An 18,108-nucleotide genomic window follows, 5' to 3' on the forward strand; every position below is an offset into this window, starting at 1 on the left:
AAGTCTCTTTTGGGGAAATCTATCAGTTTTCCAGGGAAGACTCCACCAGCCCTCTGCAGGTGCCCATGCTCATCTGCTGGTGTCTGAGAGCCAGGCTGGGGAGGGGGACGGGGTCTCCCAGGTGAGTCAGAAGACTTCACCTGCTTCCTGATTTTTAGCCTCATGCCTCCACCTTGGCCTCTGCTGTCTGGTCCCTGATTCCTCAGCCTTTAGGGGTAAAGTCTCTAGAATAAACTACCAGTCTCTGGTGAAGAGTGGCTTTGGGAGATGTGATCTCTTGGGTGGGCAGGTGGGTCCTGGGAGTGGACTCAGGGCTCCAGCAAACAGCCTGTTCAAACTTACAGTCCTGCTTCCGGTTCCATGCCTAACCCCAGCCTTCCGTGGTCCCTCACGCCTGCACATGCCAATGGTCGTATAGCTTGTTTCCCCTCTGACCCCTCCTTTGTGACTATTTTGCTTTCTGTCTTTCCAAAAGTTGTTGAAGTCTTATCTGCTGCTTGCTCCCGTTCCATTCTCCCATAAAAGCAATTTATGCATTTTCATTGTCTTCACTGCTGTTTTCATAGGGTTTGGGGAATGAAGCTGAGTGCATGAGGTCAGTGCCCCGGGCTTATCTGGAAGTCAGCTAGTCCTGCTGGCGCTCATTGGAGCCCTTCTGGGGTGGCGGCGCTGCCCTCCTGTGAACGGGGGGCTCCTCTCTCTTGCTTGGCTTCCTTCTTGCTGCCGCCGCCGCCCCGCTGCTTCTGCGGAACCAGCTGCCTGGAGTTGCTGCTCATTGATGCGCTCTTCAGAAAGCCTCAGCCTGTCTTATTTCCAGGGGATGCCGCCTGCCCAGGAGGTTTAAGAAAATCCAACCTCTTTACCTAAGGCCTTAAGTTTGGTGAAAATTCTAGGTCTAAGGGGGACCCTCAGATACCCCCATTCAGGAGCAGCTGAGAAGGAACTCCAAATGGAGGGTCCCATGCTTATTCAGGGCCTGTCCTGGCCTCTGCAAGTTAGCAGGTTTTGTGTGTAGCCAGGATCTCTACTTATTTCTTGGAGACCAAGCTGCTTCCTTGGTCCTAGTTACTTCTCTTCTAATGAGTCTGATCGACAATTAGTAGAAAGTCCTTGAGGTTTCCACTCTCTCATGGTCGCCCTTCTTAGTAACTAGTGCTGATGCATGGTACTTCTGTTTATCCTGCATTGTTGGAGGAAGCGGGGTCACAGACACCTGCTGACATGGATCGGATCTGTGTCCCCACCAAAATCTCATGTGGAATTGTAATCCTCAGTGTTGGAGGTAGGGCTGGGTGGAAGCTGACTGGGTCATGGGGGTGGATCCTTCGTGAATGGTTTAGCACCATCACCTGGGTGCTGTTCTCATGATAGTGAGTGGGTGAGTTATCGTGAGACCTGGTCGTTTAAAAGTGTGTAGCACCTCCCCCCCCCCACCCCCCGCCAACTTCTTTCTTCTCTGGGCATGTGAAGTGCTGCTCCCCATTTGCCTTCTGCCATGATTGTAAGTTTCCTGAGGCTTCCCCAGAAGCAGAAGCTGGTGTGCTTCCTGTATAGCCTGCAGAACCATGAATCAGTTAAACATCTTTTATTTATAAATTACCTAGTCTCAGTGTGTGTGTGTGGTTTTTTTTGTTTTGTTTTGTTTTTTACAGAGTCTTCTCTGTCACCCAGGCTGGAGTGCAGTGGTACGATCTCAGCTCACTGCCACTGCCACCTCCTGTGTTCAAATGATTCTTGCCTCAGCCTCCTGAGTAGCTGGGACTACAGGCGTGTGACCAACACCTGGCTAATTTTTGTATTTTTAGTAGAGGTGGGCTTGTGCTATATTGGCCAGATGAAGGCATTTCTTTATAGCAGTGTGAGAATAGACTAATAGACGTGCTCTCAAACTTAGATTTTTTCCTTCGTTCCATTTTAAAAACCAGCTTTGTTGAGGTATCATTTATTTACAATGTATTTACCAATTTTAAGTGTATAATTCAGTACGTTTGGACAAATACATCCAGTCCTGTAACTGCCACCATAGTCACAACGTAGACTATTTTCACCACCCCTGAGCAAGTTTTTCCTGTAACTCCTGACTCCTGGCAGCTGCTGATCTGATCTCTGTCATAGTTTTCCCATTTTCCTTGATTCAAACTTGATTTTATTATCAGGTGCCTGCTACTTTTTGAATTGAACTAAATAAGAAGCATACCCATCGTCAGCTGGGTAGAAAAATCTGTGTATAAAGTAACTCCCTGATTGGCTTCTCTAAGGGTCAGTGTGGCTTCTTCAGGACTAATGAGAGCGAGCTTGGTGGTCCTGATTCCCTTCGAGAGTTCACGGATGTCTCCCTTCACACCTAGGAGCAAGCTTCACTGGCTTCTCCTTGCTTTTCAGAGCCTGTTCATCCGAGCAGTGCGGGCGTACAACGGTGAGAACTGGAGAACGTCCATCACAGACATGGAGCTGGCCCTTCCCGACTTCTTCAAGGCCTTTTACGAGTGTCTTGCAGCCTGCGAAGGTTCCAGGGAGATCAAGGACTTCAAGGACTTCTACCTTTCCATAGCAGGTTGGTGGTGGGTCAGTAAGCTCGGTACTCCCATGGAATAGTCTTCCCTAGATGTCTGCTTTCTGCCTGCATGCCTTCTAGATGCCTGGAGTGGCCTCTGAGGAACTTTTGAACTCATTTATTAATGGGTAACTGAGGGTAGTCGCCACCTGCATACGTAAGCCTTTGACTTGGCAGGGGCTTCTAGTGAGATCGCTGAGAGAAGTTTCAAGCACAGGCCTGCCAAGGTAGAATTCTGTATCTGCCCTACCTGCTTACAGATTTCCTACAGGCATTTTGAAAAATAAAAATGGGCCCAAGGGCACCTCAGTGACTCATGCTACTGAGATAACTTTGATTACAGGAATTTTCCAACACAGACAAAGGTACAATGAACCCTTAAGTGGCCATCACTAAGGCAACTTTTTGAAATTAAAAATCTCTTCTCTGATTGTAAAAGATTAAAATTTAAATCTGATTAAAATTTAAATCTGATTAAAAATTAAATCTCGCCGGGCGCGGTGGCTCAAGCCTGTAATCCCAGCACTTTGGGAGGCCGAGGTGGGTGGATCACGAGGTCAAGAGATCGAGACCATCCTGGTCAACATGGTGAAACGCCGTCTCTACTCAAAATACAAAAAGTTAGCTGGGCATGGTGGTGCGTGCCTGTAATTCCAGCTACTTAGGAGGCTGAGGCAGGAGAATTGCCTGAACCCAGGAGGCGGAGGTTGTGGTGAGCCGAGATCGCGCCATTGCACTCCAGCCTGGGTAACAAGAGTGAAACTCCGTCTCAAAAAAAAAAAAAAAAAAAAAAAAAAATTAAATCTCTTCTCTGATTGTAAAAGAATGTATGCCCATTCTAGGAAGTTTGGAAAACACATAAAGGAAAAATAAAGAAGAAAATGTAAGACTCTGTGCATAGGTAGCCCCGATTTCTCCACAGTGCCTAGATATTCCCCAAGTGCCTCTACTGGGCAGCGTCCTTACAGAAATCGGGAAATGGCTAAGGGAGGCTCTTTCCCAAAGCGGTTTGAGAACACTGATCCTAGAACTGTGCCTCCCAGAAAGGACTAGATAAGTAAAATCTGGACTGTACCCTGTATCTGTATACTTGTTAAATAAGTCTGGGAATGGGCTGAGCACTGCGTCTCCCTCTTGAAGAATCACTGTGCACTTTAATGGTGAAAGGCCCTTAGAAATCCTGCAGTAGACAAACTCTTTTATTTATTTATGTTTGAGACCAAGTCTCACCTTGTCACCCAGGCTGGAGTGCAGTGGCGTGATCTCGGCTCACTGCAACCTCCACCTCCCGGGTTCAAGCGATTTTCATGCCTCAGCCTCCCCAGTAGTTAGCATTACAGGCGCATGCCATTACACCCAGCTAATTTTTTATATTTTTAGTAGAGACGGGGTTCATCACGTTAGCCCAGATGGTGTCATCTCCTGACCTCGTGATCTGCCTGCCTCGGCCTTCCAAAGTACTGGGATTAGAGAAGCTCTTTTAAAGTTATTGAATCCAAGGTTTTCGATTTTGTCTTTTTTCAGTCACTTTTTATTCATTAATCTCTTTCTACAAAGTAGGGTTTTTTATTTTGTTTTGCTCTTGCCTTAAGAAAACTTTTTATTATGAAAAATTTTACGCATATACAAAAGCAGAGAGAAGAGTACAATAAACCACCATGTACCCGCGACCTAACTTCGTGGTTGGTGACTCATGGCCACTTTGTCTTCATCTAATTCCCGCCTACTTTTCCTCTCATGTTATTTTGAAGCAAATTCCAGATGCCATATTATTTCATTTGTAATACTTGAGTATGTGCCTTTAGAAGGTAAGGACTCTTTGTTTTTTAAACAGAGCAACAAACTATTACACCTGTAGAATTTTAACAGTCGTTCTTTGATGTCATCATTAAATACCTAAATAGTATACTAATTATTTCAGAAATGTCATAAATACATGTGTGTGCCTTTAATTTACCGTTTGTTTGAATCAGGATCCAAATAACGTCCATCCATTGCGATGGGTTAGCTTTTGAAAATTTGTACTGCAGTAAAATATACATAATATTAACCATCATTCAATGTACACTCCAGTGGCATTGACTACATTCACATGATTGTGCAACCGTCAGCACCATCCATCTCTAGCACTTTTTATGTTTCCCCAAATGGAAACTCTGTAAAAATGTAGCAACTGCCCATTTCCCGCTCCCCCAGCCACTGGCAATGACCTTTCTACTTTCTGTCTTAGTGAATTTGACTACTCTAGATACATCATGTAAGTGGAGTCATACAGTATTTGCCTTTTTGTGACTAGCTCATTTCACTCGGCATAATGTCGTCATGTTTGATCCACATTGTAGCAAGTTAGTTATCTTTTAGTCTCATTTAATCCATAGCTGCTTCTGCCATGTCTTTCCCCCCTTGCTGTTGAAGGACCTGCATTTTTTGTCCTGTAGAGATTCCCAGCGTCTGGGTTTTGCTGACCGTATTCCCATGTTCCTCTGTCTTCTCTATTTCTTGTTAATCAGTAATTGGATGTAGAGGCTTGAACAGGCTCGATCTGACTTTGTTTTGGGGGGTTTTTTGGTGGGAGTTGACTGCTTCATAGCTGATGCTGAGTTCTTCCATCAGGAGGCACATAACATCTGCCATCTCTCTCCATCTATCTTTGGTCTAGCTAAGATACATGTGTTATAAATCAAAGAGTATCTGAGACAAGTCTCAATCAATTTAGGAAGTTTATTTTGCCAAGGTGAAGAGTGTACTCATGACACAGCCTCAGGAGGTCCTAACAACATATGCCCAAGGTACTCAGGGTACAGTTTGGTTTTATACATTTTAGGGACACATGAGATGTCAATCAATATATGTAAGATGTACGTTGGTTCAGTCCAGAAGGCAGGACAACCTTAAGTGGGGAGGGGGTTTCCAGGTCATAGGTAGGTAAGAGGCAAACAGTTGCATTTTTTTTGAGTTTCTGATTCGCCTTTCACTGAATATGAAATTCACAGGAATAGTCAGTTATGTTTTAGTCTGGCTTAGTGAAACAACAGAGCAAAGCAAACAATCAGATATGCATTTGTCCCATGTGAGCAAAGGGATGACTTTGAGGTCTGCCTGTCCTTTGTCCACAAAAATTTCCTTATGGGTAAATTGTAAGAGAAATTTGTGGCCAGGCATGGTGGCTCACGCCTGTAATCCCAGCACTTTGGTAGGCTGAGGTGGCTGGATCATGAGGTCAAGAGATTGAGACCATCCTGGCCAGCATAGTGAAACCCTGTCCCTACTAAAATAGAAAAATTAGCTGGGCGTGGTGGCACTTGCCTGTAGTCCCAGCTACTTGGGAGGCTGAGTCAGGAGAATTGCTTGAAGCCGGGAGGTGGAGGTTGCGGTGAGCCAAGATCGCGCCACTGCACTCCAGCCTGGCGCCTTGGGGTGGTTGGGGGGGGCGGGGGGGAGGGGAGAGAAATTCGTAGCTTTTTTTTTTTTTTTTTTAAATCTTTGTAGCTATCTTATTTAGGAATAGGATGGGAAACAGCTTTGCCCTATGTGGTTCCCAGATTGACATTTCTCTTTGGCTTAGTGCTTTTGGGGTCCTGAGATTGATTTTCCTCTCACAGTATGGATGTATAGATATTTAGAGTTTGTTTTTATTTTTAAATAATTTCAAACTTGTAGAGAAGTCAGAAGAATCGTACAAAGAACTCTCATGTGCACGTGAGATTCACCAATTTGTAACATTGATTGTGCCAACTTTACTTTATCACTCTCTCCATATGTGCTGTGTGTATAATTATTGTTATTATTTTATTTTATTTTTGAGATGGAGTTTTGCTCTGTCGCCTAGGCTGGAGTGCAGTGGTGTGATTTCAGCTCACTGCACCCTCTGCCTCCCAGTTCAAGGGATTCTCCTGCCTCAGCCTCCTGAGTAGCTGGAACTACTGGCAGGCGTCACCATACCTGGCTAGTTTTTTGTATTTTTAGTAGAGATGGGATTTCGCTGTGTTGGCCAGGCTGGTCCCAAACTCCTGACCTCAAGTCATCCACCTGCCTTGCCCTCCCAAAGTGCTGGGGTTATAGTTGTGAGCTACCGTACCCGGCTGTGTATAATTACTTTTATTTTGGAACTATTTGGAAGTAGGGTGCATGCATTATTACTCTTTACCCCGTAACACTTCAGTTTGTTTCCCGAGAACAACAATATTATCTAAATATCCATAGTGATTAAATTCAGGAAACTTAATATACTAGATGCAATCCTTTTATTCAGTCTGTAGTTCATGTTCCCATTTTGTCTATTGTCACAATAATCTTCTTTCCAGCACCAGTTTTTTTCCTGTTACAAGTTCTAGTTCAGAATCATGTTTCCTATTTATTTGTCATCTTCCTTTAGTATTCTTTATTCTGGAACAATCCTTTGGCCTTTCTTTGTCTTTTTGTGCCAAGGATATATTTTAAGAACATAGGCTAATTACTTTATAAACATTCCTCAGTTTGGGTTTCTATGATGTGTCTTCACAATTACATTCAGGTTGTGTGTTTGTGGCTGGACCGCTCTATGCATGTCCTCCTCAGCATACCATGTCAAGGTCTGTATGATGTTTGTTGGCCTCCTTATTGTCGATGTTAATTTTTAAGCATTGAAGGTATTTTCTAGTTTTTAGTTTTTCCACAGTACAGTTAGTGGCTTTACTTTTGAAATTATTTATTCACAGCAAGACCATGACGACTTGCTGCCCATCAAGCTCTGCCCCCTCCCACCCCCTGCTGATTCAGTGTCTATGGAAAATTCTTGTCCGCATCATTTTTTCTATCATGTTTGTGTATATACATAAACATATATTTTCTTGTTTTTATGTTTGCTTCTTTTGTATGGAATGGGTACCATACTTTATATACTCTTCTCCTCTTTGCTTTTTCCACCGAATGACATATCCAAGTGAGTACACAGGGATTTTATTATTCTTTATTTGCTGTCAGGTACTCTGTTGGAGTGAGTGTGTGAAGTACTGTAGTTTATTCAACTATCTGATAGACATTTGGGTTGTTCTAGTCTTTTCCTATCACATGTAATATTGCAATGGATAACATTATGTATTATTATGATTTTGAGACAGAGCCTTGCTCTGTTCCCCAGGCTGGGGTGCAGTGGCACAATCTTGGCTCACTGTAACTTCTCTTCCCCTGGTTCAAGTGATTCTCCTGTCTCAGCCTCCTGAGTAGCTGGGATTACAGGCACCTGCCACCATACTTAGGTAATTTTTGTATTTTTAGTAGAAATGGGGTTTCAATATGTTGGCCAGGCTGGTCTCGAACTCCTGACCTCAAGTGATCCACCCGCCTCAGCCTCCCAAAGTGCTGGGATTACAGGCATGAGCCACCACGCCTGGCCTCACTTTAGGCTTTTCTGTTGGTGGTATTAGTAAGATTCTCAAAAAGGGAGTCTGGAGACCATCCTTTCCAGGTCTGACCAGCAGTTGCCTCAGTCTGTATGCAGTTCGTTGATTTGAAAGTGCTGGGATTACAGGTGTGAGCCACCGCATCCTGCACCTGGCCAGTGTCCAACTCTCTTGGGGCACAGTGGCCTCTGACTGGCAGTTTTCCAGTCTTACAGTTGCTGCCGTTTTCTTCCTTGCCCTCGGGGCATGCATTTTTCCAGCGTCTTTTCTTTTTGCACTGTGCACACTGATCCTTATCTAGCCTTGGCTGGCTTTCAAGCCTCAGCCCGACTTGGCCCCTTCCACGACCACATCTGCGTCCATGTCTATGCCCCCTTGCCATGCCCGCTTGTTCTATGAAGGCTTCTGCTGATAGATCAGCCTGTCTTTTAAACCTCTGATCAGCTTCCCTCTTTGCCTCTTCGTCACGATTAACATGCACCTTGGTAGCCACTTCTGTAAGCTGGGGGCATTCATGCCTGCACAACCTACTAGCTTTTTAAATTTCTGTCTAATGTCCCCCTGGGCTTGCCCTACAAATGCTGTGTTCACCACGTGCTGATGCTCAGCAGCCTCAGGGCCAAACAGAGTGTAAAGCCGGAATGTGTCACAGAGTCTGTCATAGAACTGACTGGGACTTTCCTAACTTCCTGCAACACTTCTGAGATTTTCCTTATGTTAATAGCCCGCTCACAGCCCTTGCAGGAGTGCCTCTCGGTGTCTCTGCAGGCGCTGAAACTGGGTTACATCATTTGGGTCCCAGTGTGGGTCTGCTTCTGGGAACTGGTTTTGAGCATATGCCTGGACATTATTATCAGTGTCCTCTGGCGCATTGCTCTGTGCCAGCAAAGGGCTGCCTGAGTGATTCTTCGGCACTCCTCATTGTTAGCGGTGTTAGGAGAAGCTACTTGCAATCTGGCCAAGTTGGATTGTGTATTTGAGAAACGGACTGCATCAGATCTGTGAATGCCTGGGTCGTCTCTGTATAGGAGGGAGTATGGTGTTTCCAGTTCAGGAGGTTGAAAAATGCTGGTAAACAAGAGTCGATTGACCCCCTTGGATCTGGCCCTGTAATAGATAGGTCCCCATGTTTCTTGGAGGGGCATTTGCATAGCTCTGGTGCATCCAGATCAAAGGTGACCTGCTTGATCATCCTGACTTTCCTCTGACTTCCTGGGGCAGGGGCTTCACCTTCTAGGTGAAGCCTGGGGTGTGTCACCATCTGAACTTGACTCCCTTGGTAAATGAGGATAGATTGGTGCATAGAGAGGAGGGGCTTCTGTCTCCTCTGGTGGTGCCTGCAGAACTGACTTTTCCTGCATCTCTCTCTTTGCTCTTGCAGCTGGCTGTGAGGCTGAATTCTCTTTTACTTTCGACTCGGCTCGTGCTACAAGTGTTTTGCAGTAATCTGCCAAATAGGGCTGCAGCCACACAGGTCGGGCTTGAACTATATTTGCCCATGGGTCAATACAGGGAATTGGTCCAGATGCCCTGGCTGTTCTCTGACTCCAGTCACCACCTTAAATACACGGCCAGTTGTTTCCCTGTCTATAGTGTCTTCAGCTGGCCATCCAACAACAAAAGAGGGCCACTCTGTCTCACAGTGAGTTCTCAACCTCAACCTCTGGGGGCTCAACTTGGTTCCATAACCCCCCAAATAACCCTTCTTAAAGTTCTTTAACATACAGTCTAATGGGGAAGGTTTTGACGACTTTCCACCCATTTTCCTCCCAATTACAGCACAATACACACGTCCTTTCACTTCAGAGCAATTAGGTTGTCTTCCCCTTGCAAGTTTTCAAATGCTGCTTAGTGTTAGCAGAGGGTTCCTCTGCCATAGTACCTAGATCGTGGGACCTCTCCCTAAGCTACATGCGGATCACCCCAGTCCTGGTGGGTCCCACACTTCACTCGGAGTATACAGTGTGTGCTAAGAGACCTGCGGCCCTCACACATCACTCCCCACGTTGGTCGTCTGGGAACTGCCTCTTTCACACACTTCCCCACTCCCAGATCCCCTAGTTGGGGTGTAGGTTTCTTCCAACTTTATGAGCCACTCTCACGTCCTGGGTTGGAGTACCAAGTACACCCTGGTAGTTTATAGGCTCCCCCTCTGTCCTTATGGGACGGGTCCTGCCTGGGCCCTAAATCTCACCATGATTCTGTAGCGTGCTGTCCTTTAGGTTCTGTTGCGCTGTCGGGGAAGGGCACTGAGTCATGGGAGAGCTGATCTCCCTTCCAGGTTAAGTTCTCCCGATGGCATCTGGGGTCAGGGGTCTCCCCAGACCCGGGGTTCCAAGCCCACAGGCAAAGGAGACATCTCCGCTCCTGGCTGGCTCACCAAAATTTTGCAGAAATTCAGGAGACTGGTGAGACTAATGGGTGGAATGGGAGGGTTTTATGTAGGTGCACCAGCTCAGTGGATTTGCATCTGAAGACTGAGCACTGAACAAAGACAGAGTTTGACTTTTTTACATGAAATGCAGGAGCAGAACAAAGACAGTTTATTACAACAACAGGTTTACAACTTATGCTGACACATGACTTACGCCATGTGGTCCACATGGCCACTATCTAGAGCTTATCCTGCATCCTTTGAGGAATTATTAATCCTCATCCTATTGACTGGCACTTAGGGACTTCCAGGTTTGTTTGTTTGTTGTTATAAACAGTACTTATGTTTGCCTATGTCTAAAGAAAAGTTCCTAGAAGTAGACAGCTGGGTTGGAAGGTGTGTGTATTTTAACCTTTGATAAATCTTGCCAAATTGTTCTCCAAAAAGTTTGTTCCGGTTTTGCTTCCACCAACAGAATTCAAGAGTGTTTCACTGTTCTCTTCTTAATACTACATGATGAATTTTTAAAAATGTTGTCAATTTAATAGTTTAAGTTATTTTAGGGGTAGTTGTATTTCTTAATTACAACGTAGGTGTAGCATCTCTCACCATATTTATTAGACATTTTAATAATTTCTTTTCTGTTAATATTGTTTGGCCATTTGTATAGTGGATGTTCATCTTTTTCTTTTTTTTTTTTTTTTTTTGTGACGGAGTTTCGCTCTTGTTACCCAGGCTGGAGTGCAATGGCGCGATCTCGGCTCACCGCAACCTCCGCCTCCTGGGCTCAGGCAATTCTCCTGCCTCAGCCTCCTGAGTAGCTGGGATTACAGGCACGTGCCAACATGCCCAGCTAATTTTTTGTATTTTTAGTAGAGACAGGGTTTCACTATGTTGACCAGGATGGTCTCGATCTCTCGACCTCGTGATCCACCCGCCTCAGCCTCCCAAAGTGCTGGGATTACAGGCTTGAGCCACCGCGCCCAGCGATGTTCATCTTTTTCTTATTGATTTGAAGGAACTTTGTATATTAAAGAATTTTGGCTCCTTTAAGTGATACGGTTATTAAGAAAGTAACGGATGCACTGCTCTGACGATTTGCATGCTTTGTTTCAGATCATTATATAGAAGTTCTGGAATGCAAAATACAGTGTGAAGAGAACCTCACCCCAGTTATAGGAGGCTATCCAGTCGAGAAATTTGTGGCTACCATGTATCATTACTTGCAGTTTGCCTATTATAAGTGTAAGTAATCTTCTGTGACATCTTGGGTGAGGCACTTGGTTTTTCTAAGACTGTAAAATAGAGGTATTAGCTCTTAGCTGTGGCTGCTGAGAATTCACTGAGGTCACAGTGACAACCCTGGTGCCATGCTTTGCACAAAAAGGGAGCATGGCTTAGTGATTGAGGGCAGAGCCTGCAGCCATGCTGCCTGGGTCCGTTTTCAGCCTCATCACTTGCTAGCTTCTCTGTGCTTTAGTTTCCTTGTCTGTGAATAGAGGTTGTACCACTAACCTGATAGGATTGTCATGGGGACTAATGAGTTAATAGATGTGAAATGTCTGGGGTATTCCCGCACTGGCACATAGCAAACTGTGTGTTTGTTTTTGTTATTATTATTTCCCTTCCTCCTCATCACTGGCTTTACTTTTCAGACTGTAAAGTTTCTTTTTTTCCTTTTTTTTTTTTTTTTGAGACAGGATCTTGCTCTGTTGCCCAGGCTAGAGTACATTGGCGTGATCTGGACTCACTGCAACCTCCGCCTCCTGGCTTCAAGTGATTCTCCTTCCTCAGCCTCCTGAGGAGCTGGGATTACAGGCATGCGCCACCATGCCTGGCTAATTTATTTTTATTTTTTTATTTTTAATAGAGATGTGGTTTCACCATGTTGGCAGGCTCGTCTCAAACTCCTGACCTCAAGTGATCCACCCACTTTGGCCTCCCGAAGTGCTGGGATTACAGGGGTGAGCCACTGCACCTGGCCTGTTAGTTTCATTCTAGTTGGTCCTTCCTTGACCTGAAATGGGAGTTTCTCAATCAGAACGTTCCAGTGGACAGTGAGAAGGGAGTTCAGGGTTAGACTTCAGAGCCTGTGTGTTTTGGCTCTTCCTCCTTTTCCTGTACCTGACTTTGCCAAGGGCCACTTGTTTAAGTGGCAGTTCCGTTCCAAGCACAGGAGAATTACTAGGGACAGTGGCAGCAGGAACTCTTCTGCCCTGATGAAGTGCCAGGGTCTAGTGGTGGCAGGTTTCTGGCTAGAGTAGATGCCCCGGGTCACCCCTTCACACTTGGGATTGGCTGGTCTCAGGGTGCCCTGGGAAGAGGGAGAGAGGTGATCTTGGTTTTAGCCCTCCTTTCCCACTGTGGTAATTGTGGTTTTTGTTGGGTTTCCTCTTTATCTTACCTCCCATCCTCTTCAGGACACAGGGTAAGCCTTGCATCCTGAAGGTCAAAAAAGGAAAAAGAGTATGTGTTATATAAATATAAAAAGCCATAAGGTCTTTCAGCTCACTGAGCATGGCTTGGTTCTGAATGTACAAAGCTAGAACACTAGGAATTTAGAAGCGTTCTGGACACATCCGGGCTCTGGCAGCTCCCCTGCCCTCTGAAATTCTCGCATACCCTGAAAATCGTCCCGCATATCAGAAACCGTGGCAAAGACTTAACTCTGGTAGACTGAGGCCTCTAGCTATGCTTGCTGCTTCCCAGGAAATCTTTGCTTTCTGGGATCAACAGTGTGAATGAAATGTGCTTCCTGAAACTCCGCCCCATTTTGAATCTTTTCTAGGCAGCTTACCATACTACATTGCTTGAGGGCAGGTGGTGGTATTTATATTTGAAGAGTGCCTCTAAGGGCTGGCTTTAAAGTAGTCATTACAGGAAACCGCCACTGGGTGGCACAATGTATTCATACCCAAGCTCTGGCTACTCCGGCCAACCACAGTTTTAGCAAAGGTACTTTGGTGTATATTAGAGTGGAATGTGCCAGAATAAATACCTGGGGCTTGTGTCTCATCACCTCACCCTCCTTATCCTGCACTCACAAGACAGAACCCAAGCCCTGCAAATTTTTTATGCTGAAGGTACTGTCACAGGTGGGCAAAACCATGCAGAGGCTGGAGGTGGGAGTCCCATCCCCAGGAGATGGCAAAAACAGGTGACTTTCCAAACCCCTCCAGCCCAGAGGCTCCACCATCCTTTGGGTTTTCCAGGTCTGGATTAGCCGTAGGGGAGCTAACCTAGGTCTGGAGACTGTGGTCCCAGCCAGATGGGACCCAGACGCTGAGGGCCTCAAATGGGAAACCTGTTTGCTGAGCACGTCCTTGCTATCTCCCTCAGCCCCAGGACAGTCCAGGTTTTTCCAGCTGCTTCCAGGGACCCGAGACCAGCTTGGGTCACCAGAGCTGGAGGCAGAACATAGCCATTTCTCCGTAGGCATGTGCCTAACTAGAACTAAGTTTCAGGCTTGGCCACCAGGCTGCCGTGGAGACCCCGCCTGTGGCCTGCCCACCCGGGGCTGCCATCAGCCCCAGGCTCTCTGGAGGATGACTGTGGAGAATGGGCTTGTTCATATGACCTTTTTCTTTAGAAGCCAATCTGGTGAGAGGAATGACAGGGCGTGGTTTGCTGATTGCTTCATTTGTCTTTTCTTCCCGACCCCAGTGAACGACCTGAAGAATGCAGCCCCCTGTGCAGTCAGCTACCTGCTCTTTGATCAGAATGACAAGGTCATGCAGCAGAACCTGGTATATTACCAGTACCACAGGGATGCTTGGGGCCTCTTGGATGAGCACTTCCAGCCCAGGCCGGTAAGTTCATGCACCACACCTTCCCTTTTCCTTCTCGGCTTCCGGAGACTACCGTGTACCTTAAGAGAAAGGGTTATTTTGGAAATAAAGGAAAACTCATTTTTTTTTCCCGTAGTTTTGTGCATGTGTGTGTTTTAGCATTTTACCGCTTCCTTTTCAGTTCCTAATCTGTAGAAACTCTACACATTTCAAACATTACAAAAATATGTTACTTGGAAAGCAAAATTCTGTCATAATCCTACATCTTCTCTTTGTTTTTGTTTTGAGACAGAGTCTCGCTCTGTCACCCAGGCTGGAGTGCAGTGGCACAATCTCAGCTCACTGCTGCCTCCACCTCCTGGGTTCAAGCGATTCTCCTGCCTCAGCCTCCTAAATAGCTGGGCTTACAGGTGTGTATCACCACACCAGGCTAATTTTTGTATTTTTAGTAGAGATGAGGTTTTGCCATATTGGCCAGGCTGGTCTCAAACTCCTGACCTCAGGTGATCTGTCCACCTCAGCCTTTCAAAGTGCTGGGATTACAGGCGTGAGCCACCACGCCCAGCCTGTACCTTCTCTTTATCCCTGCTTTAAAGGTATATATTTACTAATATATACAGTAAATATTTGTGTATTTTTTATAAAAACAAGCTCATATTTACATAGTTTTACAACTTTTTGCAACTTTCTTGGTCTAACAATTTGTCATGAATATTTCTCCATGTCACATCCATATATCTTCTTGTTTCCTTTTTTTGAGGCAGAGTCTTGCTCTGTTGCCCGGGCTGGAGTGCAGTGGCATGATTTTGGCTCACTGCAACCTCCGCCTCCTGGGTTCAAGTGATTCTCCTGCCTCAGCCTCCCGAGTAGCTGCTGGGATTACAGGTGCCCACCACCACGACTGGCTAATTTTTGTATATTTAGTAGAGACGGGGTTTTGCCATGTTGGTCAGGCTGGTCTCGAACTCCTGACCTTGTGATCTGCCCACCTCAGCCTCCCAAAGTGCTGGGATTATAGGCGTGAGCCACTGCTCTCGGCCCATATATCTTCTTAATTGTTATTTTTTAACAGTTCCCTAGTAGGCTCTTTTGTGGATGGACCATCATTTAATTCCCTTGATAGGCAAACTCACCACTTAGCTGTGTTGTCAGCGAACCCCATTAATTATATATTACTTTCCAAAGATTTTTTTCTATTTGATCTTTGCCCTTAACTTGTATTTTCACTGGATTTCTATATGCTATTTTGGTTTTCAATAATTCATTGTCCACTCAGGATTGGCCACTCTTTTTTTTGAAAATTGTGATATAATTTATATAGGATAAAATTTACCTTTTTAAAGTGTATAATTCAGTGGTTGTTAGTGTATTCAAGTTGTACAATCATTACCGCTATCTAATTTTAAATATTTTCATCACCTTAGAAAAAATCCCATATCCTGTTCCTCCCTCCTCCCAGTTCTAAGATTAAAAGGTTGGCCATATAAACTGTTCTCTGTTGTGTCTGAACAGGAAGCAGTTCAGTTCTTTAATGTGACTACACTCCAGAAGGAGCTGTATGACTTTGCTAAGGAAAATATAATGGATGATGATGAGGTAAGTTTTCATGCTTAGCACATGTCTGGTGGCCAAGAGAAAATATTACTCACATCTTTTGCTAAAATCACTGGAGGGCCGAGTCCTTCCTGAAATAAGAAACAGAAGGGGACTTTGAGAAAGACAGTTACTGTGAGTGTTTCAATGAAAGTCAGAACGCTGGCGCAGGAAAGAGCAGCTTTCTAGGAAACCCAGGAGGGAATGGCGCATTTCCTGATAGTGAAACGGGTGTGGGGCGACACTCCAGGAATTCACAGAGTTCATTTTACCCTCATCTTTTCACTTTATATAAAAACACAGTGAATTTTTTTTTTTTTCTTTTTTTTGAGACAGAGTCTCGCTGTTTCCCAGGCTGGAGTGCAGCGGCGCGATCTTGGCTCACTGCAGCTTCCGTCTCCTGGGTTCAAGCGATTCTCTTGTTTCCGAGAATCTCCTGAGTAGCTGAGACTACAGGTGTGCGCCACCATGCCAGGCTAATTTTTGTATTTTTAGTAGAGATAGGGTTTCACTATGTTGGCCAGGCTGGTCTCGATCTCCTGACCCTGTCATCCAGCCACCTTGGCCTCCCAGGTGCTGGGATTACAGGAGTGAGCCACCACACCTGGCCAAAACACAATGAATTTTTAATTACTCAGCACTTCGAATATACATGGTTACTCCCACCCCAATTTTTCTACTAGACTATTGCTATTATTTTTTTCTAAGCTGCATCTTTACTGTAAGCATTTTATCATTCTCTAGGCTTGCTTGAAATTCCCAATTCCATCTTACTCAGCTGACCCCTTTTCTGACCCCTGCTCAACTGGTTATGGAGTGGTCATTTTGTGGTGGGACAGCCTGGTCACAGAAAAGCCATCATTAGCGGTAGTATTTAGAGAGATGTGTTTGGAACAAACTGGAAAATGCTTACTGAGAAAGCCAGGGACTTGACAGCTATTGGAGCTCGAAGAGAGCTGTGAGCTTGCTCTGGTCTGATCCCTCACTATATAGATGAGGAGCATGGGACCAGCAAGTTTCCTGAGCCTCCAGTTCTGCTCTTCCTATACCCTCATCTTAGAGGAAGTACCTCTGAATAAGATGTCTTCATGGAATTGGTTTTCTGTCTACAAATATGTATGGGATGAACTCATCACTGGCATTACACAACTGAGTCTCAGTTCTTTATCTATAAAATGGGAATAGTAATAGTGCCCTCCCAGGGTTATGAGGATAAAATACTCTGTTGCATGTGGAAATGCTTTATAAACTAGAAAGTGATGCACAAGCGTGTGTCTTGGGTTGGGTATCCTTGAAGCAGAGCCTGAGACAGGATCCCAAGATGCCACAGGGGCCATTTCATAAAGGAAGGAACACCAGCCAGATACCAACAAGGTTGGCCATTGTGGTTTGGAAAGTACAGCAAAGGCTGGGCATGGTGGCTCATGCCTGTAATCTCAGTATTTGGGAGGTCAAAGCAGGTAGATTGCTTGAGTTCAGGAGTTCAAGACCAGCCTGGACAACATGGCGAAACCCCATCTCTACGGAAAAAAAAAAAAAAAATTAGCCAGGCATGGTGGAGTGCACCTGTAGTCCCAGCTACTTGGGAGGCTGAAGTGGGAGAATCACCTGAGTCTGGGGAAGTTGAGGCTGATATTGTGCCGCTGCCCTCCAGCCTTAGCAATTGGAGTAAGACCCTGTCTCAAAAAAACAAAAAAAGGAGGAGTCGAGTTCCTAGTCATCCAGAAGCTACTATGGATATTTTGGTATATATCTGTCCATTTTTTTATTATAGAAAAAAGTTGTATAAAGTTTCACATTTGTATATTTTAATATATATTCATTGTAAGCTCAGCTATAATTGTATCTCATGACTTTGTCACTTGATAGGAGCAGTTTCTCTTGTTATATTTTTCTAAAACAGCTTTATTTAGCTGTTATTCACATATAATACAATTCTCCTTTTTAAATTATACAATTCAGTGGTACTTAGTATATCCACAAAATTGTGCAACCATTACTATTATTTAACTTCAGAACATTTTTATCACCACCCAAAGAAACTCCATAGCTAAGCCCCTCCCGTTTCTCCTCTGGGCCAATGTTCCCACTCCTGCCTCCACCTCCAGCCCTTGGAAGACTCTAATCTACTTTGTGTTTCTGTGGATTTGCCTGTTGTGGACATTTCATATAAAAGGAATCATGTGGTATGTGGTTTTTTTGTGACTGGGGCTTCTTTCACTGAGTGTATGTTTTCAAAGTTCAACCATGTTGAACGTGTTGCCTGTGTTATTACTTTGTACGACTGAGTCATATTCTTCTCTGTGGTTATACCACATTCTGTTTATCCCTTCTTCAATTGCTGGATGCTTGGATTGTTTCCACTTCTTGGCTATTTTGAATAATGATGCCGTGACCATTTGTGTACGGGTTTTTGTT

General features: G+C 45.0%; 1 protein-coding gene across 2 annotated transcripts in view; it reads left to right on the forward strand.

Annotated features, from left to right (window-relative positions):
* Window positions 1-18,108, forward strand: part of CRTAP (cartilage associated protein) — a 34,411-nt gene that overhangs the window by 5,880 nt on the left and 10,423 nt on the right. For both annotated transcript variants that reach the window (XM_074405936.1, XM_039461820.2), the window contains exons 3-6: window positions 2,383-2,554; window positions 11,426-11,554; window positions 13,973-14,118; window positions 15,610-15,693. In XM_074405936.1, the coding sequence (XP_074262037.1) occupies window positions 2,383-2,554; window positions 11,426-11,554; window positions 13,973-14,118; window positions 15,610-15,693 (531 nt within the window). The remainder of the gene's footprint in view (window positions 1-2,382; window positions 2,555-11,425; window positions 11,555-13,972; window positions 14,119-15,609; window positions 15,694-18,108) is intronic.

This window comes from Saimiri boliviensis, chromosome 9 (assembly GCF_048565385.1).
Source record: "Saimiri boliviensis isolate mSaiBol1 chromosome 9, mSaiBol1.pri, whole genome shotgun sequence".
NCBI classification, from domain to species: domain Eukaryota; kingdom Metazoa; phylum Chordata; class Mammalia; order Primates; family Cebidae; genus Saimiri; species Saimiri boliviensis.